General features: G+C 65.4%; 1 protein-coding gene across 3 annotated transcripts in view; it reads right to left on the bottom strand.

Moving 5' to 3' along the window:
- Positions 1-24,791, bottom strand: part of TNK2 (tyrosine kinase non receptor 2) — a 59,251-nt gene extending 34,460 nt beyond the window's left edge. For all 3 annotated transcript variants that reach the window (XM_077826088.1, XM_077826090.1, XM_077826089.1), the window contains exon 1: positions 24,516-24,791. In XM_077826088.1, coding sequence (XP_077682214.1) covers positions 24,516-24,713 — 198 coding nt within the window. In that variant the 5' untranslated portion in view covers positions 24,714-24,791. The remainder of the gene's footprint in view (positions 1-24,515) is intronic.
- Positions 24,792-27,813: the final 3,022 nt, after the last annotated feature.

Below are 27,813 nucleotides of genomic sequence, written 5' to 3'. Positions count from 1 at the left end.
CCCACCCTGGCTGGGACCCCGGGCACGACGGGTGCCATCCACAAGGGTATAAGAGGCTGCTTTGTCGTTCCCAGGCAGGTGCCCACGAGGGCAGCCCAGAGACCCAGCGCTAGAGAATTAACGAGCCGCTCGCCACCCGGGTGCAGAGAGGACAGGCCAGCCCTGCCCCGTGCCCCCCACCAGGAACCAATGGGAGCCCCGTCACCCCGCCATACGTCAGCCAGGCACCAGGGAGCGGCTCACTGCTCCCTGTGCCATGCTCCTCGTCTGCAGGGCACACAGATCAGATGCATCAGTGCAGGCTGGGAGCTGCTGCGTTCCCCCTGCCCCGGCAGCGAAAGCCCCGTGCCCACCGGCAATGCCCGGGAGAGGGGAACCCTGGCTGAGACGTGTGCTCATGGGGAGAGCTCAGGTGGTGGAGCTGCTCTGGGCTGGCATGGGAGCACCGAGCGTGCCAGGCCAGCCGCTGGCACAGCAGCAGCGCCAGTCTGTGCCCCCTGCAGCACACGGAGCTCCCCCGAAGTGGGGGGGGGGCAGGGGGGAGCCTGGTTTGAAATCCTGGAGTCCCAGGGTTCATGGAGGGTGGTGGAGAGGCAGGGCACACAGCGGGCAGCATTTCAAACAAGCTGCAGCTTGTGCTGACCTGCCATCAGCTCCTGACCCAGCCGTTGGGGTGTGAGTGGGCAGAGCAGCCGGGGAGGGGCCAGGAGGTTTTACTGCCCTCCCCAGCGGCCAGATGGTGCCCATCGGTGTCACCCCCCTGCCCTCCGAGCGAAGCTCCTGGTTATCAATAGCACAGAGAGCGATAAAAGCAAAGCTGCGTTAGGCCACTGCAGCTGGCAGGGGTGCCAGGCTCTCACCCTGCCGCCCACCAGGGCTCAGCACCCCCTGGCACCGCCGAGGCACGGCACGCCAGCCAAGGCACGGGTGGGTCTGCTTCCCGTGCCCATGTTTGGGATGGAAACTGGAGACGGCAGGTCTGGGTTATAAAACAGAGCGTGTGCCCCCTCCCACCCCGATCCTGGCCCTCCGGCCAGTGGGGCCTGGACACATGGGCATGGACGTCCCATGTGCCCTGCTCCATAGACAGGTTCTGGCTTCCCCTCAAAGCCAGTGTGTCCCTGGGCCTATCTGTCTGTCCGTCCCTGGTGGCGTCTGTCCACAGCCAGCTCCAGTTCTCCCATCTGGCTGCCAGCTCCACCTCACGAGCAGAGGGTCTGCCCCCCCGTTCTGAGTGGCAGGAAAGGCTGGCGCTGCCCATGAGGCTATGCAGGGACATGGCTCATGGGTGGTGCTACATCTTTGTGTTCATTGAGGGGGACAAAATCCCCCTGGCATCCTGCGCCCCCCAAGGCTGTCACAGGCCAGGCCCAGGGCAACGCTCAGCTGGGCATCCCTTCCCCATCCACTTCGGCAGCATGGCTGTGCTGATCCGCACCCAGCACCGATGAGACCCCCTTGGGGGCCAACTCCCAGAGCAGGGTGACCCCAGGCTGGCTCTGCAGGGGCCCCGAGCTCCCAGAGGGGACTGTTCCCTAATGTTTGGAGAGGAAACCTGCTACTGCCCCTGGAGGTATGGGCTGTCTCCCCAGTGCTCCTGTCCGTACCCCACACACCCTGACATCCGCTCCAGAAACGACATGGCAAACCGGGAAAGCACCAGCCTGGCCTGAGCCAAGCCATCGGGGCTGCCCCTGTGTGCCCCACACCCATGGGCCCCTCCAGCCCCAGAGCTCAGCTGCCCTGCAGTCACCATGCTGGGCAGAGCTCTTCAACGACTGACGGCCCCCGCTGCAGATCTGCCCTGTCCAGTCTCCTTCACCCGCTTGTTCCATTTCCAGACATGTGCCTCCCACCTGCGCTGCCCTTCACGCCACCCCCGGACACGCTGCCCTGAGGAGAGGCTACAATCCGGCTGGCTGCGTCTCCTCGCTCCCCAGCTGAGCTCTTCCACCAACCTTGGACAACCCATGCTGCCAGGAGAACCCCTCCTCTGGGCACATGCAGCACCGCGGCCACGGCCTCCCGCTGTAAGGTCTTTGGGGCAGGGCCCACCTGGGTCTGTGCAGTGCCTGGCGCCATGGGGGGCTGGGCCATACAATGACCGAGAAGCAGAAGACAGGGTGCTCCCTCCCTCCCTTCCAGTGGCACCCAGCACTTCGCCCCCCTCCCACTCCATCCCGGGACCCTCCCAACTCTGTTTGCAGCACCTCCAATCGGGGGGGGTATCACTCCAGGCCAATCTGAGCCCCCTAACACAGCCCCCCCCCACCATCCACAGACAAAGCCCGGGCCTGGGGCTCTGTCTCCGGAGCTCTTGGGTTACAGCCAACAATTAAAATTCCCCGCAGTATAGTCTGGTCTAAAAATACGGAGGGTGGGTGCGGCCGGCAGCCAGCCGGGGCATGGCCAGAGTGTCCCAGCTCCCGTGGGTGGGGGGGCAGTCGCCTCATTGCCAAGCTGGGGTACAGCCCAACACATGTGGTGACGTGCAAGGGACACATGGAGCAGGGAGCCCCAAGGATGGTGCAGGGCTCCCTGTGGCCGGTAGAGTCAGGTGGGGGGCGTCCGAGCTCTGCCCCTGTGAGGGGGAGGGACTAGGGCTCTGGGCGGCGTCAGACCTTGTGGGCCAGGCAGTGTTGTGTGCCATCCCAACCACAGCCCCCCCATCCAGCAAAACCCTGCCACGCCACCCGCAGCCCCCCAGGGCTCGGCTCACGCTCCGTGACATGCAGCGGCCAGGACAGAGCAGCCCCGGGATGAAGGGGCGGGATGCAGATCCGACGCGTCGGGGGGCTCACCCGTGGGAACCGAGCCGAAATTGACTTACGCGATAGACCCGGAAGCGGGCCAGGAACGGGAAGGAGCGGCGCAGCACCTCGAAGCGACGCATCTCTCCTCCGCCACGCCGGGCACCGGTGGGAACAAGGGGCTGTTGGCTTGGCGAAGCCCTATTCTCTATGCCCCAGTCACTCACGCGAGGGGGACCAGGTCAGAGGAGAAGGGCCCTTCCAGGATTCCCACCGGGGCCTCGGGCATTACACGGCTGTCACTGGTTCCACGAGGTCCGGTACCGGCGGCAGGCTGGAGCTCCGGGCTGGGTGAGGGGCTGCCGTCCCTGTGTGCCCTGCACGGCCTGGGGAGCGCAGCCGCAACCTCTAGACGGAATAAAAGGATCCCGCCTGGCGAGAGGAGAACCACACGGGAGCCTGCGTGGGTGTCACCCCAGATCAGCCCCTCACGGGCTCTCTGTGGCACCCCGGCCAGCCTGCTGCCCCTGTGCCATGCCAGGTGGGTGGCAGTCTGCCAAGGCCCCGCAGGCAAGCACGCTCGGCTCCACCGCGTGGGGACAGCTCCTCCGTAAAACCCAGACGGTGGATCGGTAACCCAGGGAAGCCACAGTGGCCAGCTGGAGCGCAGCGTCACGGTACGGCTGAATCTGACATCCGCGCGGAGGGGCTGCGAGACATCGGCAAGCCTTTGAGCCACGCTTTAAAGGCTTCTCTGTCCAAAAAACCGGAGTCCTCCCAGGGGCACCGCTCTCTGTGGCCCAGCTCTGTGGCCCCTGCAGCCTGTCCGCAGCCCAGAGGCTGTTCCTGCTTTCGCGGGCCGGACACTGCAGGGCTTGTGTGTGTGTTTGCCTTGAGCCCACCCCCCTCGCTCCGCTCCGGTCCACAGTGGCTGGCTCCCACCCTCTCTCCCCGGCCGCCAGCTTGGCTGGAACAGAGACTCGATGGTATTTGCAGGGAACACTTTTTGATCAGCAGCCAAGAGGTCAGATTTAACTGCGGGCTGGAGAGGCTGTTTCCGGTGGGCCTCTGGCTCGGGATTTCACACAGCTCCTCAGTCTCCTGCACTCTTGCTTAGCCCTCCAACAAGGCACCCTGTCTACAGCCTCCCCCGTGCATCTCTCCACGACACCCCCCTGCCCGCTCCCCCACGCACAGACTGCACTGAGGAAAGGAAAATCTCGGCCCGCTCGCAGCGACCTGGATATCCGAGCCGCAGTGTTCACACTCCCCGGAGGGTTTATTTTCGTTCGCTTTGGCCAGGCTCGGAACCACAGTCCAGCTCATCTCCTCACACCGTGATCCCTGCTATTCAGAAGCCAAGATGACTGGGAGCCAGGACTCCTGGGTTCTATTTCTGGCTCTGCCATAGAAATGCTGCTTGGCCCTGGAAAAGGCTGTATGCCTCAGTTTTCCCATCAGGAGAAAGCTACTAACCCAACTGGCAGGCCACGTAATTAGCGTGCCTCCAAGGAAAGGCATTCATGGGCCCAGGTACCCTGGTGATAGGCACATGCGAAGCACTATTAACAGTTCGTAAACACCCCATGTCAATGTGGGAATCTCTCCCCCAGACGTCATTGAGATCAGCCCATTGCAGCCTCATGCACTAGCCCTCCGAGCCCCCAGGGTTTTGACGTGAGCCCATGTCTGCTCTCTGGGTGCACATAGTGCCCGACCAAACGGTGCCACGCACAGAATCTCTGCCTGCGGCCAGGGCTCTGCAGTGCACGGTTCAGCTGCCCCAGCCGAACCGAGAGACAGAGGTTGAGAAGGGAGGCCCCTAGTCCAACCCCTGAACTAACCATTGCCCACCAGGGAGTGCACAGAGGACAACCTGCTGTAGGAAGGGCCAGTGGGTGGCTGAGTCACAAGAATCCCCCCTTCTCCCCCAGGCAAGTCCAACATATCCAATAACCCCCAACCACCACCAGCCTCATGCTGCGCCACGGGCCTTCTCCACATTCTTCTGCCCCAGGGCCGTCTGGCTAGGACCAGGGCCAGAGCCACCATTGCTCCACTGACCTCCAGTGAGATCAGGGGAACTCCATGCACCTCCAGTGCTCCCGTTCTTGGGGAGTCCGTCAGCTCCCATGGCCCATTCCCAGCCCCTCTATTGGCAACACCCCGGTTAGGTGCCATACATACAACGGGGGGAGGGGTTGGGGGCAGGACACAGCAGCTGGGGGATGAGCCTTTAGGGCCAGGTTCCAGGCTCCTGCCCAGTGATCCCGAGGGGAGGAAGCAGAACATGCTCCAGAGAAACCCAGTCTCGGCTGAGCAGTCAGGGGCTCACGCCACTAACGGGGAGCCAAGCGCTATTGGCTTTAACAGACCTGGAGCCCACTGGCGAAGAGAAATCCCCCCTCCCCACTGTAGGGCTGTTCAGAGGCCAGAGCAGAGCCTGGGAGTCAGCAGCCCTGGCCAGGCACGATGCCGCTGTGTGCCTCAGTTTCCCCCTCTGGGGATCATGGCAAAAACCTGCCTGACAGGAATTAGCTTGGCAGATCTTGCTCTCAGCTAACTTCAGTGGGAACAGGACGGGGCACTCGGGCTGAGAAGTGCTTTGAGATCACAGGGTGAACGGAGCTATAGATCCTCTGACAGTGCTGCCAGCTTGGTAGCAATTTCTCTTCTCTGCCCATACCCTAAGCAGCTCTCTAAGACCAGGCTCTGAGTCAGGGCTGAACCCGAGCCCCCTTCCAGCCACACACAAACCCATCAGGCCCTGGGTCCGAGGACCCTGCCAGGGGGTGGGTCAGAGCCCAAGGCCTGCCGGATCTGGAGTCCAAGCCCTGCCATTTTGCAGTGTGGACACAGCTGGAATTGCGGAGCTGAGTCAGTATGGATGGGATAGCATGGCTGGGAACCTCAGGTTACAATGCCAGGAGGATGCACAGGCTGGGAACTCCGACTCCCAGGAGCCAGCTGTACAATGCCAGGTGGTTGTCCCCAGGGAGGGAAGGAGGCAGGCCACTGCAGGGTGGGACCACAGGGTGGGACCCTGTGGCCACAGGCATGTGGCTGCCCTGGGCCTGCTCAGAGTCTGGGAGCTCCCATGAGACAGCAGAGTGGGAAGGGGGGAGGAGAACATCCCTTTAGTCCTAAGGATGGGCGGGGGGGGTGAGGGGGGGAGTGGAGCTAGAAGTGAAGGCTGGCTTCATGGCCGGCTGTTAGCAGGGCTGGCCCCAGCTGCTCTGGGTACAGGGACAGCGGGGGTGAGAACAGCACTGGACGGCCCCCTCTGGAGACAGCCCAGTGCGCCATGCACACAGGCAGGATCTGCCCCGTACGGCTGCAGAGAACAGGGCAGCTGTCAGCCCTGCCGCCGTCAGGCCCGCACCGCCAACAAAGTGCCCGGCTGAAAGACTGGCCCCCACGGCCGGGTGAGCCCAGCTAGCCCCAGTTCTGGGCACTCAGCATCACCAGCAAAGGGGATCTCGCAGCCCATCCCCAGCCCCCGCCAGCTGGATGGGGCTGGTCCCTGCTTCCCTGAGATTCAGCCTGGGGGCCCCCCTCCCAGCCCCGCCTGGGAACTCAGCCAGGTCACGCCAGGGAACGTCTCCCCCTCCCCAGCTGCATGCAGGACCATAGCAGGGCATTTCCTGTGCTCCCCGCCGCCCCGCGCACCTGCCAGATGGCTCAGTGTGGGGGCTTGTCCCCGGTCCAAGCCGGGGGAGCAGCACTGGCCTGGCTCCCTAACACTGTGTCCTTGTCTTGCCCACGGTTCCAGCCGGTCCCGCGGGAGAACAGCTGGCTGAGGGCGCAGCCAACAGCTCCATGGAGATCGCTGGTGCCGTGAGAGAGAATAGCCCAGGCTCTGCCCTGCCCTCACCCTGCAGCCCCCCAGGGCCTGTGCACCTGGCTGCGGCCCCTGCTCCGGAATAGGGGGGCTGCTTTCCAACCACTCCTGCGGAAGCTGGAGGGGGTGGGAGGAAGAGAGCTTGGCCCAGCCGGATTTCCCCAGATCAAACACCTGGTAGGTTTCATACCCCTCGGCCTGCATCTTCAGCACCCGTTGCCAGACGTGGGTCAAGGATAACCTCGTCCACAGCACAGCGCCCCCTGGCCCTGCACTGGGGCCAGTGCCCCCTGCTGAGTCCCCCACCCTGCAGCACAGAGCTCTCCGGCACTACACTAGGGCCAGCTCTCACTGAGGGGAGAGCGCCCCCTGCTGAGCCCCCCACCCCGCTCTCCCCCACAGCACCCCTAGCACAGCACTGGGGCATTGGGGCCGGTGCCCCCTGCTGAGCCCCCCACCCTGGTCCCTGCAGCACAGCGCCCCCTGGCACTGCTCTGGGGTACTGGGGCCAGCACTGACTGAGCGGCCAGCGCCCCCTAGTGCCACACTGGGGTACTGGGGCCAGCACTGACTGAGAGGCCAGCGCCCCCTAGTGCCAGGCTGGGGTACTGGGGCCAGCACTGACTGAGAGGCCAGCGCCCCCTAGTGCCAGGCTGGGGTACTGGGGCCAGCACTGACTGAGCGGCCAGCGCCCCCTAGTGCCAGGCTGGGGTACTGGGGCCAGCACTGACTGAGCGGCCAGCGCCCCCTAGTGCCAGGCTGGGGTACTGGGGCCAGCACTGACTGAGAAAGCTCCCTGCCATGTCATTGCTCCCAGCAGCGCGTTGATGGCAGCCGAGAGCACCTAGCCCCTTGCAGGATCAGCCCCCCAGCTCCAGACTGCTCCTCTTGTCCCCGGCTGGGTCTTACCCATGGTGCTTTGCACACACGGGGAGTCGCTCGGGGCCATGCTCAGGGTTTGACCATCCCGTCTGCAGCTCCCCCAAACCTAGCTCAAGAGGGGGAGCGACAGGCACCTCAGAACCGAGTTGGGCTGCCAAGCCAGTGGCCTCTGCGCCTGCCCCCCAGGCCCAGCCCTCTTCTGTCCCCACGGGGCACCCTTCCCTGGGGCAGCTGCAGCTGCCACCGGGCCAGGCAGGCGTGGAGCTGTGAGCTCCCCGGCGGGCCGCTGTCAGCAGCAGTGGGCTGAAGGTTTGGGGCTGGCACTAATTCCCACACACCAGACTCCCAAAGCTGAGCCCCCCCCCACCCCCCGACCCTTCCTTAGCAGCCTGCACGGCTCATTGTCTTCCATGCACCGCTCGCCTTTTGCGCACACAGACAGGCTGGCGTTGCTCTTCGCAGTCTGACCCCCCGCCCCATGCTCCGCTGAGCCGGGAACAGTTAATGGAACATGTGTGCGGCCCCCTAGGGGCACGGCCCATGTCCGGGCCCGGCCCTCAGCTGAGGCGCTCTGGGAACTGGGGCCCAGCGAGCCGGGGGAGGCCCTGCACACGGGGGAGCTGTGCAGCCCTAGGCTGGTAGGAGGGTGCGTCCATACTACGGAGTGGGCGTTAGCGACTGAGGCACTGTGCTAGTCAGCGCCAAGCCCCGCTGGAGCGAAGGGTTTCCCTGCGGGGATGGGCCTGGAGGTTGGGGCAGCATCCGCGTTATGACTCAAGCCCCGAGACGCAGGGCAGCAGGTGGCCAGTGCGGCTCAGAGCAGCTGCCCCCTCCCCCCACACAGACGCTAAGAGCAGGTGCAGAGGGTCACACATCACACGGCCCTGCCCCCCCCCCACTCTCCAAACACCACCCCCAACCGCTCCACCAGAGCCCCCCAGGGCTGCCCAGTGCCCCAGGCTGCTGCATGCACCCTGACCCACAGCGCTGGGAGAGCAGGTCACATTTGCATGGCGGGCAAAGGAGGAGCACGGCTAGGGCTGAGGCCCACACTTGTCCCCAGACCAGAGAGGCCCAGCCCCAAAGCCACAGCATGGTCGCTGCCCCTCTTCCTAGAGATGGGGGTATCCCCCAGGCGTGTGCACGGGCCCGATGCTGCCACAGGCTGAGTACCTCCACCCCCAAAGCTGCAGTGGGAGGCGAGGAGCAGGAGCAGGTCCCATCCGAGCCTGGAGGGGATTTTCAGCCACATTGTGTGTGGGGAGGGCAGTGGGCCAGGAGCTGGGGTCTTCTGCTTCCCCTATTACACAGCGCCCTGCAGCTGTGGCGGGGGGCTCATTGGCATGCAGGCCCAGGCAGCGCTGCGGGGAGCGCGGCCAGCTCAGGGCTGCCAGGCACCACCATGCCAAGGGCAGAGCAAGGCCAGCCCCGTATGCAAGGGACTCCCTCTCCCCCCAGGGCCAGCACGCTGGGGGGGCACAGGCTGGCACAAAGGGGGGCTGGGACACAGGCTCCCAGCTGGCCCCATGCCATGGCCACAGAGGAGAGTCTCTCCCTCCGACCCCTGGTGCGCCAGGAACCTGGCGTGAACACACTGCAGCTCTGCACCCGCAAACATGACCGCCAGCATCTGAGCCAGTGTCCTGGGCAGCTGGCAAGGCCCCAAGCCTCAGGTTACACAGAGGGCAGACCTCCTATCCGCCCCCAGGCAACAGAGGCAGCGCAGGCTAGTGGGCAGAGCAAACGCCTGGGAGGCGGGAAAAGAGGACAGGGGCTCAGGGAATTGGCAGCCTTGGGTTCAATTCTCTGCTCTGCCGGACTCCCTGAGTGACCTTGGTCAAGTCACTCTGTGCCTCAGTTTCCCCAATAATGCCCCTGCTCTGCCTCCCGGGGTGGGGGGGGTGGCGGAGCTGACTGCTGTGGGTCTCTGTCAACCGAGCACAGCCCTGCTGATAAACTGACCTGACGGCGGGTGAGCAGCAGCGCAGTGGGGAAGGGGTTAAACACAGAGTGCAGAGTCAAATCTCTGCCCTGGCCCAGCCGGATTCCAGCCCGGACGATGGGAGCTAGGAGACGCCGGAGCCAGGAGCCCTCCTCAAGCAGCCAACTGAGGGGCTCCCAGTGGCAGCACCCTCCCCAACCCACGGTAGTGCTGAGGCCAGGCTCTGCTCGCCCCAGGACCTCCACCGTGCTCCCACGGCCTGACGCCAGCCACGAGCAGCTGCGCAAGGGAACAAAGCAGGGCCTTGGCCGCTCTCGTCCGGCTCCAGCTCAGTGTGGACAGGGCTACAGCTCCCAGCTATTCACCAGCTCCGCCCCGCGCTGCACAGACCTGCCCAACCCCCCATAGCTCCCAAACCACCAGCCTCTGCCCCCCAGCAACAGGGACAGCCCCGATGAACTGCACAGGCCCCATCCTCTCTCTGGGCCCAGCCACCAGCCGGCAACGCCATCTGCCCCCACACCAGGGAACCAGACAGGTCCTTCAAGAAACCCGGCTGCTGGCTGCACTGATGGCCCTGGGCTGTGATGGTATGAGACCTGCCCAGCCCTGACCACGTGCTCAGCGTTGCCCCATGACATCGCCCAAAAGGTTCACCAGCCAGAGCAGCACCCCACTGCTGTGTCCCCATGCCGCTCATGGACAGAGCCCCCCTGCTCCCCGCCATTCACAGACAATGCCCCCCTGCCACGTCCCCCTCTCCTCCCCACTGACCACAGACAGTGCCCCCCTGCCATGCCCTCCCCCCCCCACCATCACTTACAGACAGCGCCCCCCTGCTCCCCACCATTCAGACAGTGCCCCCTTGCCATGCCCTCCCCCCCGTCACTTATGGATAGTGCCCCCCTGCTCCTCACCATTCACAGACAGCGCCCCCCCGCCATGTCTCCCTCTGCTCCTCACTGACCACAGACAGTGCCCCCCCCGCCTTGTCCTCCCCCCTCCATCACTTACGGACAGCACCTCCCCCTGTTCCCCACCATTCATGGATAGCGCCCCCCCACCACATCCTCTTCTGCTCCCCACCATTCACAGACTGTGTCCTCTCCAGCTCCCGCCACTCATGCATAGTGACCCACTGCTCTTCACCATTCACAGACACCGCCCCCCGCCACGTCCTCCACACCCCACATTGCTTATGGACAGTGCCTCCCCCTGGCTCCTCACCATTTACAGACAGCACCCCCCGCCACATCCTCTCCACCCCCTGCCACTCACGAACAGTGACTCCCACTCCCCACAATTCACAGAACGCATCCTCCCCACTCCCTACCACTCACGGACAGAGCCCCCGGCCCCATCCCCCCTTGCTCCCCACCGACCAGACAGCACCCTCCCCACCGCATCCCCCCTGCCATCATAAACCCACCCACCCCCTTTAATGCACTCCACATACCCACTACACACCACCCCCTCTAAACATTATACTCCTTACATACACCCCTCCCTTCCCTAACACCACCTCCCAATTTGGTCACATCCCTCTACACAATACAACACCCCCCACACACTGCCCTTCCCCCCACCTCTCCAGAAGCAGGAAGGCTTGTGGGTCCCATCACCTGCCCAGCTGAGGGGCCCTGGTGGTGGCAATGGTTTTGCAGAGCATAGACTGCAGGGGATGGGGAGGGGGCATTTCCCATCCTTATTCCAGAGGCCCTGTGGGCAGCCTTCAGCCAACGCAGCCAGCCTGCAACAGCCCAGGAGAGACGTCCACCACTCCGGGATGGCTGGATTCATTCTTTGACCTCGGGCGAGTCCCGCAGGCCAGAAGCCAGCACGTTCACAGGCTGGCTACTGCTTTGCTGCCCCTATGTCCGGGACTCCCACTGGGCCTGACTCTCTGCAGTGCCCAGCACCCCAGTTCCCAGCAAGCGTGGCTGAAGCAGAGGGTGCTCGGCAGCCCCGAGCGCACCCCAGGGTGCTGTCTGCTTCCAAAAATACTGGCCTAAATGACTTGCCCACGGTCGGACGGCAAGTGTGGGGATAGGACCCAGGAGTTCTGAGCCAAGCCCCATTCCTTCAACCACTAGGTAAAACTCCCTCCCTGGGTGAACAGGGCCAGTTGCTTTAGGACACGCCCAACACACAAGAGGAACAAGGTTCCCCCCCGAGCGGCAGTCGGACCCGCTGCCCAGCTGCGTTTGCTGGGAGGAGCGTGAGCAGGTGCCGGCCACCTCACCCCACACAGCCGATTGCCAGTGGCCGGCACCTGCTCAGGCTCCTCCCAGCAAACGCAGCGGGTCCAACTGCCGTTCGGGGGGGGAACTGGGAGCCCACCAATGCCCCGGTGCCCGGGGACAGGACAGCATTTTCTGCACTTCAGCCAGACGAGCTCCAGACATTTGTGGCAATTGGCAGAGGAAACACGCTCCCATCTCGCCCTGCTTAGAGCTCGTTGGCATGGTGTGTGAATACAGCCTGGATCCAACAGCACACACTGGGCCACACACACCCCGGTGCTGCTCCAGCGCGCCCAGCCCGGCCCAGGAACAACCCAGCCCTGCCCATTTCCATGAAACAGCTAGAAGCCTGGACTTGGTCCAAAACCGTAGATGCAGCAAGCTGGTGACCCAGCTGCACGCGACCTTAGCATCCCCCCAGGAAGGGTGCGGGGTCTTCTGACTGTAGCCCCCATCCCCACGGCTCTGAGGACACCCCTGCTCCACACACCCACCTGGGGTGCTTGCCAGTAGGGCATCCATGCACCTGCTGCCCCTTGAATCCCATGCCATGCTGCCCACTCTCTGCCTAGAACGGACCAGCCCACGGCCAGGGATCCAGCCCCTCTCAGCGTGCTCCCTTCCCCGGATACAGCACAGTGCCAGGCCCGGGCTGGTCCCGGGCTGGACAGGACAAGCTGCAGCCCCACACGGGAAGCTGACTGCCTCCTTCCAAGGCAGTTCTTCACCTGTGCTTTAGAAAACAGGGGCCAGAGAGCACCAGGTCCTGGGCTAGCTTCCCACATGCTGCCCACTCCTGTACCTGCCCCCCCTCCTGCTGCTCCTGGGCTGGTCCCCTCCACCCACTGCCTGGCAGCTCACCTCAGTCCCAACCCACAGCCCCCTGCTGCTGCTGCCACCCTGCACTCCCCCGCACCTTGATCCCCCGCCACACACATCCCTGCCAGTGCCCCTCAACCCCGACCAGCAGCCTCCTGCCATCCCAGCTCGCAGCCCCCTTCCCCCAGCTGCACCTCAGTCCAGACATGAATCACACTGCCAGTTATGCCAACCCATGGGGCAGTTTGCCCTGTGCCAGGCTAGGAAAGGCCCAGATTCACGGGTGCTGGGATCCATCTGGGTCTGAGCACCAGCCAGCAGTGGGGAGGGCTGGTGCCGAACTGGCCCAGCTGCTGGAGGCCAGATCCAGACAGTGCCCTGGGGCAGGGAGCCCTACCCCTGCCAGCCCCCCTCCTCTCACCCGGGAAAGCCAGGCTGCACCCAGAAGCCCCTCACCCACGTTTAAAAGAGGAGCCCGCCTCGCAGGTCCCCGCGGGATAGGGAGCCGGGACCCCGGGTTCTCGTTTGCTGGGGCACCTTGGCCGGGTCACAGCCCCTCGTTGTGCCTCAGTTTCCCCAGCTGTTCAACGGGGAGAACAGTCCCCCGGCTTTCGTGAAGGGCCGCAGCTGCACAGTGCGGGGCTACCAGCAAAGCCGCGCCCGAAGGAGAGGGCCCCCTGCCCCACACCATCCCTGAAGGCCCAGCAGCCGGCCCCCGACGCTCCAGGGGTTCGCGCCTCGGGGGATACGGCCTCCCGCTGCTACCCCAGGGCCCGGCAGAACCAGGCTCGCCCCCGGCGGCGCCCCGCTGTACTGACCCTCTGGCCCGGCCGATCGCCCCGCGGGCCGGCTGCGGCGAGCGGAGCCCAGCGGCCCCCGGGGAGCCGGGCGAGAGCGCGCCGGGCGCCTGCCGCATGGGGCGCGGGGATGCCGGCGGCTGCGCTCAGCCGGGCGCCGGGCGAGGGCGAGGGCGAGGAGCGGCCCCGGCCCGGCGGCGGGGCAGGGGACGGGGCCGGCCAGGCGCATCCTCCCCGGCCGGGCTGGGCCGGCGGCCTCGCTCTGCACATGCTCCCGGCCCCCAGCGGGGGAAGATGGCGGCTCGGCCCCCCCCTGGCCGGGCACGGGCCTGGAGCTGGGGCCGGAGCCGGGGGGAGAGGGGCCCGGCCCGTGAGCGGGGGGGCAGACGGGGGCGAGAAGCCCAGCTGATGGGTGGGGGGGCAGGCAGGCCCTGCTGGGGGAGGGGCACGGCACACCTCGGGGTGGGGGGGGAGACAGGGGCGCAGAGGCCCAGCTGATGGGTGGGGGGGCAGGCAGGCAGGCCCTGCTTGGGGGGGGGGCAGGGCACGGCACACCTCGGGGAGGGGTGGGGTGTGGGGGGAGACAGGGGCGCAGAGGCCCAGCTGAGGGGTGGGGGGCTCATGGGCAGCCCTGCTGTGGGGTGGGGTGGGCGTGGGCGAAGATAGGGGCGAGAGGCACAGCCTAAGGGCTGGGGGGCTTAGGGGCAGCCCTGCTGGGGGGGAGGGGGAGATGGGGAGAGAGGCACAGCTGATCGGTGGGGGGAGACAGGCCCTGCTGTGGGGGGGGGGAGAGGGGGCGAGAGGCACAGCCTAAGGGCTGGGGGGCTCAAGGGCAGCCCTGGGGGGGGGGGGGAATAGGGGCGAGAGGCACAGCTGATGGGTGGGGGCTCAGGGGCAGCCCTGCTGGGGGCGGGAGACAGGAGAGAGAGGCCCAGCTGATGGGTGGGGGCAGGCAGGCCCTGCTGGGGGGGGGCAGGGCACAGCCCAGGGTGTGTGTGGGGGGGGGAGACAGGGGCGAGAGGCACAGCCCATGAGCTGAGGGACTCAGGGGCAGCCCTGCTGGGGGGCGGGGGGAGACAGGGGCGAGAGACCCAGCTGATGGGTGGGGGCAGGCAGGCAGGCCCTGCTGGGGGGCAGGGCTCAGCCTGGGGTGTGTGTGTGGGGGGGGAAGACGGGGCGAGAGGGACAACCCAAGAGCTGGGGGGCTCAGGTGCAGCCCTGCTGGGGGGCAGGAGACAGGGGAGAGAGGCCCAGCTGCTGGATGGGGGCAGGCGGGCCCTGCTGGGGAGCAGGGCTCAGCCTGGGGTGTGTGTGGGGGGGGGGGAAGACAGGGGCGAGAGGGACAGCCCAAGAGCTGGGGGGCTCAGGTGCAGCCATGCTGGGGGGCGGGAGACAGGGGAGAGAGGCCCAGCTGCTGGATGGGGGTGGGCAGGCAGGCCCTGCTGGGGGGAGGGGGGCAGGGCACAGCCCGGGGGTGGGGTATTCTGCCCGGGTGGGACACGGGCCATGTGGGTCAGGGGGTGTGATTCCCTCCATCACTGGTTAAGCCAAGCCTGCCCCACAGCGGAACCCCAGACATCCCCTATGCGTGGGGCTGGGCTGGTTTATAAGAACCCTTCACCTGCTTGCAAGGGCCCAACCTTGGGCATCAGCGGCCCAACCCAAGCGCCCAACCCAGCCTTGGCATCAGTACAGGGAAGTGAACGTATTCCAGACCAGAGCAACCTTCCCTAGTACACAGCTCTGCCCGCACCCCTCAATCCCGACTCGCAGCCCTCTGGTACCAGCCCTGGGATCCCCCCCCACAGCTCTGTCAGCACCCCTCAATCCCAGCCCACAACTCCCTGGTACCAGCCCCGGGCTCCCCCCACACAGCTCTGCCCGTGCCCCTCAATCCAGACTCCCACCCCCCTGCTGTCCCTGCTCTGGGCTCCCCACACACAGCTCTGCCAGCACCCCTCAATCCCTACACCCAGGCCCCTGGTACCAGCCCTGGGCTCCCCACACAGCTCTGCCCACGCCCCTCAATCCAGACTCCCACCCCCCTGCTGTCCCTGCTCTGGGCTCCCCACACACAGCTCTGCCAGCACCCCTCAATCCCTACACCCAGGCCCCTGGTACCAGCCCTGGGCTCCCCACCCCCAGCTCTGCCTGTGCCCCTCAGTCCTGACACGCAACCCCCTGCTGTCCCAGCCCTGGGCTCCCCACACAGCTCTGCCCGCACCCCTCAGTCCCGACCCGCAGCCCCCTGGTACCAGCCCTGGGATCCCCCAACACAGCTCTGCCCGTGCCCCTCAATCCAGACCCCCCACCCCCCTGCTGTCCCTGCTCTGGGCTCCCCACACAGCTCTGCCAGCACCCCTCAATCCCTACACCCAGGCCCCTGGTACCAGCCCTGGGCTCCCCACACAGCTCTGCCCACGCCCCTCAGTCCTGACACGCAGCCTCCTGCTGTCCCAGCCCTGGGCTCCCCACCAACATTGTATTTCAAAAATAAGGGACTGTTTTCTTAGCACCCCTGCCCCCTCATATCCTCAAATTAATAATACCAACACTGAGCGGGACTCACCCCCATTCGCCAGGGGTATTTCCTGCAGCGCTCAGCAACTCCTCTTCTTGTACAGATGAAAAAATAAGGACCCTTGTAATACGGGACTGTTCAGTGGGCAACCCTGCCTCTAGCCCCAGCTCTGCCGGTCCCCCTCACTCCCAACCCCCCACATTCCAGTCTGGGTCTCCCGCAGAGGGGACAATCAGGCAGCAGGGCGAGGCCCCCACCCTCCCCTTTGTTTGTGACCCAGCCAGGATCTCAGCTCTGCCCGGGGAGGTGAAGGTCAGCATGTTAACCCCTTGCGAGCCCAGCAGCAATAGCCACCACTGCAGAAGGCAGAGGCCGGGGGCGGGGGGGAGCAGCTGACCCAGTGGCGCTTCCTCCCAAGCTTCCCACCCTGGGCCTGAGCCCGTTGACACCAGCGCCTAGAGGTGCAGAGCGCCCCCCCCACCCAGCGCCCAGCCCAGGTGCAAACCTGCCAAGCACCCAGCAAAGGTGCAGACCCGCTGCCCAGCCCCCGCCCAGCAGCCAGCTAGCCGCAAACCCACTGGACACCCCAAGCACCCATGCCCCAGCACCCAGCCCAGCCCCAAACCTGCCAGACCTCCTCCCAGCACCCAGCCCAGGTGCAGACCCACCAGGCCCCCACGGCCAGAGCAGGGGAAGATGCTTTAGCCAGGTGGATGCTGCGGGGGGGGGGGGGGGGGGCAAATCCTGTCCCTCCTCATGGAGAAGCCTGGCTGTTTGCAGGCTCCCCCCAGGCCAGCCCACCTGGGCCAGCCTCAGGGGACTGAGCCAGGGGATACAGAGCCTTCCCCTCCCAGGGCCAGCGGAACGGCAGACCCGGGGGGAGGTGACTTGGGGGCCCAGGCAACAGCTGCCTGTCTACCCCCAGAGCCCTGCTCCCCACTATCGCTGGGCTGAGGCTTCAGTCGAAGCCCTGAGTGATCCTCAGAGCACCCCCTCAGGAAGCTCGGCCTGCACTGTCCAAGGGGGAGAGGGACAGCTCAGTGGTTTGAGCATTGGCCTGCTAAACCCAGGGTTGTGAGCTCAATCCTTGAGGGGGCTGTTTAGCGATCTGGGGCAAAAATTGGGGATTGGTCCTGCTTTGAGCAGGGGGTGGGACTAAATGACCTCCTGAGGTCCCTTCCAACCCTGATATCCTAGGATTCTATGAAGCTGCCCCATGTCCAAGGCCGGCGAGCCAGCACCCCTCCCAGCATGGAGCTCCCCCTCTGCCTTGGCCCTGCCCCATCAATACCCTGCATGGCTGGGGACAATCAATGCCTCTGCGCTCCCTGCCTGGGGGTGGGGTAGTGCCCTGTGGGGCGTAGTCCCTCCCCGCACCTACCCCCAAGCCTGGGCCACACTTCAAAGACTACCTTCAATCTGGAGGTATGCAGGGGTTTGCCCCACTGGAACAGAGACATGCTCTCAGTCCAGCCCCCGGGCTGCTCCGGCGGCCAGTGCCCATGGGCGTGATCCCTGTGCCACATGATGCCACCGGGGTGGGGAGATTCCTCCTGACCCCTGGCTGCAGAGCGGTCGCTGCCCTGAAGCCTGGGGTTCGATCCCTGTTGTGTCACTGCACGGCCCTTTTAAAGCACCCTTGCCTATGAGTGAAGTGGCAAGAGCTTCCCCCTCCCCCATTTCCTCCCCCAGGGCAGCCTGACTCACCCTCCTGTGGAGGAAGGTGTCTCGGCCATGCAGCTCCCAGCTTGGCCAGAGGGGGTCGCTCAGGAGCTCTCCCTCTTGCTGTGGGTCTTGTCTACATTCGGCAGACACCAGCTATCGGCCCAGTGGGGGTGGGGAGCTCTCATACACCCCCACACTCGCCTTGTTGCCTCGCTGTCCATGTCAGGGCAGCCCACAGCCCCCCACAGGGGGCTTCACTCAAGGGGGCGTTTGGAGGGGACCCGCCCAGCCCAGCCCCAGGGAGCTCCGCGATTCATTACAGCCCTGGGACGAGTCTAGGAGCAACTGCAGCATGGGAGATCCCTGGGCCCGGGAGCCTAGAGCCCAGCCTAGCGGGGCTCCAGCGAGACAGCGGGGGCCGCACTGGCAGACATCTCTGGACTTGGGGTTGGGGGCTGAGCAGAGGCAGGGCATCCTGAGGCCGGGGAGCCAGCAGCGAGGGAGGGAAGGAGGTGGGTGGACAAGGCAGGGCAGGAGCCCCATTGCTAAGAGTGCACGAAGCACCGCACGAGGGGCAGCCTGTCCCCCCGCCCCCGGGGGGGGGGGATGGCCAATGGGGAGCTGGGAAGAGCCAGGCTCAGGGGCCTTTCCTCTGCACGCCACCCAAGGGTGTCCCCGGCCCAGGGGTGCTAGCAGGCAGGTGGCATGGAGAGCACCCCAGCATGGGACACGGCTGCAGCACAGCTCCCCGGTCTCCTCCCCTCATCCCACAGGGCTGAGCTCACCGCTCAGCCAGGGAAGAGCCCCAGGGGGGGCTGTAACAAGCTGGTGAGGCGCATCCTGCCTGCACATGTGTGTCACGGCACTGGCATGCCAGACAGCCATGACTTACACGTGTGCTATGCCAGCTCTGACCTGACAGGCAGAGCACGGGGACGGACACATCGCCTGCCCGGCTGCCAGCGGGGTCTGCGGGGGCTACTATCGAACACCAAGTGAACATGCCGCAGCCCGGCAGAGCAAACGTCCCCTGCACCCAGCTCCTCCTGGGGGCAGAGGGTAGCTCGGCCCCTGTGGCCCATTCAGCTGAGCCCCTCTACCGACGGTGCCCATGAGGGGTCCCTGCAACGGGGGGCCCAGATGTCCCATCCCACAGCTAGCTCCTACCCGCGCGGAACTTGCTCCCACGGCAAACCCAGAAGAGCATCGGCCGAGGGCCAGCTCCTCCCCAGACACCCACCTGCCTGCCTGCCACCACTGGGAACAGAGATTCATTCACTAGCCAGAGGCAGCCGCAGGCTGGGCACTCTCCAGCCCCCAGCATAGCCCCGGCCCCATGCCCCAGACACCACCTCGCACCATCCGCCTCACATGTCCTGTCCCACACCGGTATCTTGTGCACAGCCCACCCTCTGCCTGCCACGCTTCAAACCCCACTACTCATCACACAGCAAACGGGGGAGCACCAGGATAAGATTTGTCTGTTATACTCCCGCCCTGGTCACTATAAACCCTCTGGGTGTCACTCACTTGAGTGGGGGGGGGAAGCTGCTCTCCTGGCACACTGGGCAATGCCAGCAACCCAGCCTGGTCAGTTTCAGGCTCCATTCACATCCCAGGCAGTGGGGGCCATTTAAAATCCCCAGCAACTTCCAAGTGGTTGCGGGCAGGGGATCCCCTCGGACGGGTGGCAGGGAGTTCGCAGGCAGAGGGCCTGGGGCAGCCTGCACGTGGGGGCTGGCGCATCGCCACTCACCTCCTGCATCTCGCCAGCCAGGGCTGGAGTCCCAGGGCTCCGTGGCACAGCCGGCCGGCGTTTGTTTACAGTCTGCCACTCTCGGGTGGCTGGTCACATGGCAGTGAGCTCAGCAGCTGGAGCAGGCCATTCATTCCCGGGGCAGGGCCAGGCAGAGTTTCAGGGACACTCCCCAGGGAGACAGCTCTGCCACGAGCCCTGCTGGTTGGGTCACCTCTGGCAAGTGACACCCACAAGGCATTGGCGAGTCACGGAGCCGGGAGTCAAAGGGACACTGACCTGCGATGACTCCACCACCCGGTCCCAGCACACGGGGGCAAGAGGGAGCCATGCAGAAGGAGCCCCAGTTGCCTGCAGTGACACGGGGCCAATCCCACGCCCGCCTTAACATCCCCTGGAATGGGCCCTCTGCCTGTGAGCTCCCGGCCACCCGTCCGAGGGGACCCCCGACAAGGGAGCTGTGCCGGCCTGGGAGGGCGCTGCTGACCTGCTCCCATGATACAGCAGGGGTAGGCGGCACTGCCCTGGCTCTGGCAGCCCCCCATACCCGCCCCTTGGAGGTGCTCCATGGATCCACCCTGCCCCCTCACCCTCCCCAGACCCCAGATGCCACAGGCCCCACAACACGCCAACATCCCGTCGTGGCACCCAGCGCCCCACTGCTGGGAGGGAACGGGCACCTGGGTGAAGAGCCGCTGGCTTACAGAAGCTGGGTCCCCGCAGCCCCCCCCCGAGGGGTGCCCCTCCCCGTGGGCCATGCTGATCTCGGTGGCTTGGGGGACTCCCCATGGCACAGCAAAGGCACATGCAGACAGTCCCCCCCCAACCCCAGAGTCCCCCCCACGGCCCATATGGCACACAGGCCCCAAGGCACTATCTGCCCCACAGCACGAGGGGAGCTATCCCCCCACCCACTGCCGCTGAGCCCCAGCAGAGCTGTGGGCACCTGGGGCAGGTCAACTGGCAGCAGGGTGCCACTGCCCCCCGGGACGCCCGGCTCCCGTGTCTGTCAGAGGCCCATCCCCCGCGCTGCCGGTGGGCTGCCCTGCCTCGTACAGCTCCCCGGGCACATGGGGAGGGGACCGACCCGGCCATTTGCCAGGTCCCACACACAGGAAACTACAACAGCCGACAGACAAGTACCTGCTGCTCCCAGGGTGCTACTGTGCGTAACCACCCCCCAGTTGGGCCCTGGGCAGCCCCGGCCCCCAGGGATGCTGTCCCCCCGCCCCCCCGAGAACAGTAGGGGCCATTAACGTGTCACCGGAGCAATGATTAATGACCGCACTGCTGCTCCCAAGGGGTGCCGGAAGAGCCAGGGCAGTCCAGCCCCCGGGGCGAGCCCTGCACGGAGGGTACGAACCCCAAGGAGGGGGGTGGGGGAGCAGGCGCCAGGCCATGCAGGTACCAGGGAGAGGGGCTCTAAAGGGGTTAGACGGAGCCCTGAGCTCTGCGCTGTGGAAAGTGGGCGGGCGGACAGGGCACGGCCATGACCCGTCTGCACTGCGCAGCACTCTAGGATCCGCCCCGGCGCCCCATTCCCAGCAAGTCCCAGTGCTGCGGCTCAGCAGCCCTGGCTACGCCCACCCGGGAGCTACGGCACATGCAAGCCCACGGCCCCGCGCCCCGTCCTGAGTGTGGGGCGAGCCGCCAGCGGGCGACGGGGAAGAGGGGAGAATGCCTGGCACCGTTTCGGGCTCCACGTCTATGCCCCTTCCTCTCAGAGCAGCCAGCTTGGTGGGTCGGAGCCTTGGCCCCAGCTCCAGCACAGCACTAGGGGATGCTCCAGGGGTAGGGACGGCCTGTGGGGCAAGCAGTGCGGAGCAGGGGGAAGTCTGGGCACGCCAGGCAGCAGCTGGCAGACTGGGGAGGCTGCATTCGGCGCACAGCGGAAGGGATGCAATGCAAGGCGCGAAACAGACACTCGGAAGAGGCTGGAGGACACGCCACCGCTCCTGCCAGCCAGGGCGACAGAGGAACCTGTTCGCCGAGGGGAGGGCTGCAGCCCACCCTGTGCCCCCATCCACACACAGGACAAGCCAGCCCTAAGCCGCCTGCCTCCCTCAAATCCCTTCCATATGCTGAGCTGTATGTGGCAAGGGCCCAGGGGCTGGCTGGCAGGTCCGGTGCCCCTCCCTTTGCCTGCAGAGGGACCGGGAGACGGGTTTCAGGGCACAGGCAATCTTCACAGCAGATTAGTCTGGGGGAATCCACATGGGGGGGGGGGGCGGGGGAGAGAACGGGACATGTCCTGGCCCCCCATCCTCCCTACAGCCCGCAGGCCGATGCTGCATGGGACCCCGTGCCTGACACAGAGCAGCCCAGATCTCAGATGTGGCTGCCCAGCCACTACCCAATGCCCCCTCTGCTCCCCACCGGAGCCAGCAGGGAACGCTAACCCCGAGCTGTGCCCTGGCTGGCTCCAGTGGCCGGGAACAGGTGGGGTGCCTTGCAGCTGCAGGGGTGGCCGGCTGTATCCCAGCTGAGTCCCTGACCCTTCTCCTTGCTGGTGGCCACTGCAGAGGGGCCAAGGGCTGGGTGGGCCCTGAAGACTGGCCCCCTTATGTGGCGTAGGGTCCCTCCATGGCGGGGCTGGGTGAGGGAAGTTTGCCCTGCCATTGTCCCTGTCCTGTGCACCATCAATTCAGCCCCAGCCCCCAATAATGGGGAGGGAGCATGCATGAAACTGTACTGCTCAACTGTGCGTCACAGGCCCCGTATTGCAAGTGGTGATTCTCCCTTTGTTTGCACAGCAGGGGCCTGTGTTTCTGGAGCAGGAGGCAGGTTTCCGGGCAGTGCAGTGGCAGCCAAGAAGCTGTCCTGACTTCTGGGCCTCAAGTGCAGCAAAGCCTCTGAACCATCACACCACTCCCAGGAGAGGACACTGGCTGGATGATTTTCTGTGGCTACAGAGAGTCATTGCAGCCCAGCACCCAGCCTCACCCACCCAGCCACAGCCCCATCTATGTCTGAGCTTTGGGTTTGCTGGTTGGGAAATACCCTGATGGGCAACAGTTCCTGTGGCAAACGCTGGGGCCAGGATGCTGTCAATGGGCTCAAGGGGGGGGGAAGACTTTAAATCAGTTGTTCCCACCCCCTTACTAATCCCAGGTGGTTTGTTCACCCTGCCTCCGCACAGCAGCGGGATCAGCGCCTGGGCTCCTGGAGCCTAAGCCGGGGGGTTCCAGGAAGGGATTCACTGTTTTAAGGAACAGCCCAACCCTCCCCACACCCCAAGTGCACCACCCCGCAGCAGCGCCAGAAGCCAGGCCGTGGCTCAAGGAGGCAGCCGGTCTGAGAGGCGGAAGGGCAGCCAAGGCAGGAGCGAGGGGGTACGTAGATCCGGTTCTAGGGCTCTTTCCCAGTCCAAAGTGCCTTGAAAACCTGTGTACGTACAGGAGGTCGTCTCCCCCACAAGGGTGAAACACAGCAACTGCCCAACAGCTGCAGAAACCATGGACAGAACAGGAAGGAAAAGACACTAACGAATCAGGAGCAGTCTAGGGCTCCAGGGCCGGCCCTGTGCCACCCAGCATGGCTGCCCGGGACTCGGGCACGGCAGCAACAGGGACAGAGCTCAGACCCTCCTGCTCCAAAAACCCAGGCCTAAGGAGACTCTCCATTAACTGTAAGCAGTATGGGGGCTCTGACCCACAGCGGGGCCATTCTAATTCCACCCTGTAGTAGGCAGCGCAAGGTGTCAGCCATTCACTAGGATGCTGGAGCTGCAGAGGAAGTTACACAAGCAGCCAATAACTTCAGGGGCTGGCACCTGGCCAGCGGGCTGGGCTCGCGAATGCGCCCTTGCAAAAAGCGGCATCTTTCACCACAGTCAGTCACGGCCAGCTTTAAATCTCAGCCAAAAGATGGACCCTCCAATAGCATGGTACCCCCCACATCGCATGGGGGCCAGCCCCTCCTGAGAGTGCCCCCTACCGAGTCCCCAGTACCCTGAGAGCGCCCCCACCCCCCACTGCCTGCAGCACAGAACTCTAGCATTGCTTGAGAGCGCCCCCTACTGAGCCCCCAGCACTGAATGAGAGCCCCCCTAGGGAGCCTCCCCACTACCTACAGCATAGAGCCCCCTGCCACTGCCTGAGAGCACCCCCTAGCATTACACTGGGCATGGGGATGGCACTGCCTGAGAGCCCCCCACCGCCTGCAGGACGATGCACCCCCCCGTCACCACCTGAGCCCCCCCACTCCCTGCAGCAGAGTATCCCCGGCACCACATGTGAGCACCCCCTGGTGAGCCCCAGCCCCCCTGCTGCCTGCAGCACGGTGCCCCTTGCCACCGCCTAAGAGTGTCCCCTATTCAGACATTCCTCCCCCCCCCCGCTGTCTGCAGTACAGCATCTCCTGGCATCAATCTGGGCATGGGGGTCAGCACTGCAGAAAGCCCCTCCCTACTCAGCCCCCAGGCCCCATTCCCCGGAGCACAGCACCCTCTGGCATCACACTGGGCATGGGGGCCGATACCGACTGCCAGGGGAGCATGTCCTGCTCCACTCCTGGCCATCCAGCATCCCTGGCCTCACCCTAAGGAGAGTGGGCCCCCAAGGAAACTCCCTCACAACACCCGGAGCAGCTGGGTTGCCCTCAGTCATGGGAGATATACCCACATATGAACCAGGCTCCCGAGCCCAGCCCTGACCCCAGCCCGCAGCGCTACGGACAGAGCAGGACAAGCCGACTGGCAGGCAGGGATGCGGCGTGAGTCACAAATGCCGCACCAGGAGAGCCCAGGTGGGGGCAGCTGGGAGCCAGCCCAGAGCCTGAAAACAGGCAATTCCCTCCGGTCCAGAGCTGGGTACGGCACCACCCTGGCACAGAGCTGGCTTCAGCTGGGCACCTTTCTGCTTGGCCACAGGAGAGCGCACTTCACTCAGTTTGTGATACCGTCCCAGGCACCCGACACCAACCCGCCGACGATCGGTGGAGGGTGCGGGCAGGGGCTGGGGGGCCTTGGCAGAGGTGGAGGGGAACCAAACCCCCAGCCCAGAAAACAGGAGCGCTGCACTTCCTTCACCCACCTGAGCAGCTAGCCTGGCCCAATCACACCCTGCTAGGCCCAGGACCTGCTGAGAAACAGGCAGCAGAGAACCCCAGCCCTGCAGGGACCCCCAGCCCAGAACCTGATCTCAGTTACACCAAACCCCTCCATATCCACACCAGTGTCTGGTCCTGTGGGCCTGGCAAGATCGCTCCCAGCCAGCACTGGTGCTGCCGGCCCGCAAGTGGGGACAGGCCTCTGGTGAGCGCGGGAAGGCTGGCAGTGCAGTGCAGCGGAGGGCCCTACCTGAGGCTCGGGCGCTGCTCCGTCTGGGCCTTGCGGTCCTGCCCCAGGGGACTCGTCAGAGGGCAGGGGGGCTCCAGCAGCGTTGGGGGGATATTCCGGGGGGCCGGGAGGGCGTCCGTTTTGGCCTCCCACAGAGTCTTGAGTTGTACAGAGGACTGAGGGGGGCTGAGTCCTAAAGCGCCGATAATCCTGGCCCATCCGCCTCCAGGGCGCGAGATCCCAGGGGGGGTCCCAGCACGATCCAGAGGGCGGCGCCCTGAGACTTGCCAGCGCGTCCGTCCAGGGCCGGGGCCTGGCTGCTGCAGCCCATGGGCTCAGTCTGGAAGAGAGAAAAGAGGTCCCAGTCTCAGGGCACATCTCCTCCAGCCGGGCACAGCATCACGCTCTGCAGGGAGGGTGCTGCCACCCGGAGCCACCAGGGTGCAGAGCGAAGTCACTGCCTGGCCGGGATGACTCCATGCCAAAGCCCCCACCCCCCTCCAGGCACCGACCCCAGAGGGAAACCAGCCCCGCAGGGGAAGTGCCACCCTCCCATTTGAGAGGGGACCAGGGACTGGGCTCGAACCCAGCACCTGCTCACTGGCTCTGGTGGAGACAGGCAGGCAGGCTCCTTGCAGCTGGCCCCCGGCGTGCCCAGGTGCCAATGCAAACAGGGAGGCCGGACGTGCCATTCTCTGGGACAGGGAGGGGGGATCCCAGAGTCAGGGACCCTTCCAGCTCTGCCCAGGGCAGAACATACAGACGGGGTTGCTAGAGCACAGCTCCCCATGGCACCGGGGCAGAGCCAGGCCATGGGACCCTAGTGGAGAGGAATCAGGATCCCTCTTTGAGCGGCCCCCAAGATGGATGCTGTTGTTCCCCCCACTGCCCCCAGAGCCCTGCTCTGCCTGGCCAGTCAGCAGCCCTGGCATGCAGCCCCTCTGGGATGGAGTGCAGCCCCATGCACACCACAGGGGAGGAAGGGAGCACTGGCCCCCACCCCTGGGACGCGGCCTTCCCCAGCTGTACCCCTACCTTGGCAGCCCAGCCCAGCCGCCAGCAATCTCCCTGCAGTGCGCGCAGCTGGCAATGGCCGAGGCTCTCCACCCGCCTTTGAGCAGCCAGCTGGGCCCCAGCCCACGGGGGCACCGTTGGGGCGGGGGGAGCCTGGCTGTAAGGCCGGAGGCTGCGGCCAAGGCCATGGCTCAGCTGCCGTCCACAAATGGCCCCGTGCCCTCCCCCATCAGCTCCCAGGGCCTGGGAGTCAATGAGCTCATTGTCCGGGAGGTGGAGGGGGGGCAGAGCTGCGCTCTGGCATTTGCCCCTGACTGAGTGGGTGCTCACCCCCCTCCCCCCACATCAGGGGCTCTCACGCAACCCCTCTCTGACTCAGGGCCCTGGCTGGATCAGCTGGGACGTCCTGTCCCTGCTCCCAGTCCTGGGGGAGCCGGCGTGTGAGGAACACGGAGCCGTGTCTCAGCCACCCCCGCCCAAGCCAGCGCTCAGGGACCCTGCCAGGGCGCAGCCAACCCACATCGGGGGCCTTGAGAACAGGGAGAGGAGGGGACCAGCCTGTTCCTGGCAGTAAAGGGCCAAGAGGTCTGGTTAGAAGGAAGAGATGGTCTGCTCCCCACACCCAGCTCTGCCGGTGTCCCCCACTCCCAACCCACAGCCCCACCACTATCCCAGCCCTGAGCTCCCCTGCTGCTCTGTCGGTGCCCCTCAATCCCGACCCGCAGCCCCCTGCTAGCCCAGCCCTGGGCTCCCCCCCAAACTCTGCCGGGGCCCCCCACTCCTGACCCGCAGCCCCCTGCTAGCCCAGCTCTGGGCTCCCCACCCAGCTCTGCCAGGGCCCCCCGCTCCTGACACACACGGTACAGGATGAACCAGAACCCTCCATGAGCTCCTCAGTCCTAGGCAGACTCAGCATCTCCCCCCTCACCCCCCACGCTCTAATGTAGCTGCACCAATTACTGCTGCTGCTAATTAATAGGCCCATTTCCTCCCCTGCTGCTGGCTCCTTTGGACCGTGTCCAGAAGAGGTGAGAATCCCACTCGGCAGCCAGCACCAGCCACCACGCCAAGCTGTTCACAGATGCTGGGACTGCGGCATGACAGTCCCCAGCCAGGCGAGGGAGATCTGCCCCCGGGAGGCTGCACGGGGGCCAGCGGGACCCTGTGGCCAGACAGGAGCAGCCTCTCCCAGGAGCAACACCGGAGGCTGCGGCTGACCCAGCAGTGGCAGGGGGGGTCTCTGGGTCAGACACTCACATTCACCAAGAGCTTCTCACGCCACAAAACTCCTCTTGGCCCAACCCCTCCCCCCCGTCACACAGAGGCCCTGGGGCCTGAGCTGGATACGGACAGGGCCCCGCAGCGCCACTGATGGGCTGAGCCCCACAGCGCCCCCACTCACCACGTGCGAGCCGGTGCACAGGTCAGACAGTCAGCACAGCGTACAGCACCTGGCACCATGCGGCTGCTGCACGGCTCAGCCCAGGTCCCACAGGGTGGAGCAGGGAACACCCCAGTCCCCTCCCCACCGGGCCTCCTTCCTTCCCTCTCCCAAGGCAGGATCAACCCAAGGTTTCTGACTGGTACCAGCTGGGATCCAAATGCCTCTGGGTGCATTTACACAGGGGTGTCCCCTGGCTATTCACCCATCCCCCAGGCAGGAGGCCCCACCCACAGGAGCCTGAGAGGGGCCAGAGGAAAGGAAATGAAGCTGCAGAGGGTGGAGATGAAAGGCCCCAGCTCAGTGCACATCTGCTCAGCAATTGAGGCTCTTAAAGGGACAGTGTAACCCTAGACAGTCAGGACCACGGGCCCTCTGTTGGTGGTTCCGGGCTGGATGCACACAGGGCCTTGGAAGGGGCCGGGGGGCATGTGGGCCAGGGCACTGTCACGTGCTGTTCAGGGCATCCAGACAGAGAGCCCTAGGGATATGGCTGCTGGGGGACAAGCCCCAATGGTGACACAAGAGCCTCAAACCCACCATCCAACTGCCCCCCCATGCAGCACACATGGACACTGGGGGTACCAGCAACATCACATGTAAGCCAGGGCCTTGGGCGCTAAGCCACAGGTCTCCATCCCAGGGCGCAAGCTGCAGGGCAGGGTATGTATCCTCACCCCCGACCCTGCCGCTAGAAGGCAGTTGCCACCCACACCACCCACTGTCTTGGAGACACAGGTGGCTGCAGGGGGGCAGAGGGGACCAGACAGATAAGGCTTGCCTTGGAGTGGGCCAGGAGTGCACAGCCAGGTGCCAGAGGAATGCAGCACCCCCGGAGGGGACCCTGACCATGCTTCATGGCAC

This window comes from Eretmochelys imbricata, chromosome 9, assembly GCF_965152235.1.
Source record: "Eretmochelys imbricata isolate rEreImb1 chromosome 9, rEreImb1.hap1, whole genome shotgun sequence".
Lineage (NCBI taxonomy): Eukaryota > Metazoa > Chordata > Testudines > Cheloniidae > Eretmochelys > Eretmochelys imbricata.
Note: the sequence above shows the minus strand (reverse complement) of the source record. Positions and strands in the feature narration are given on the sequence as shown.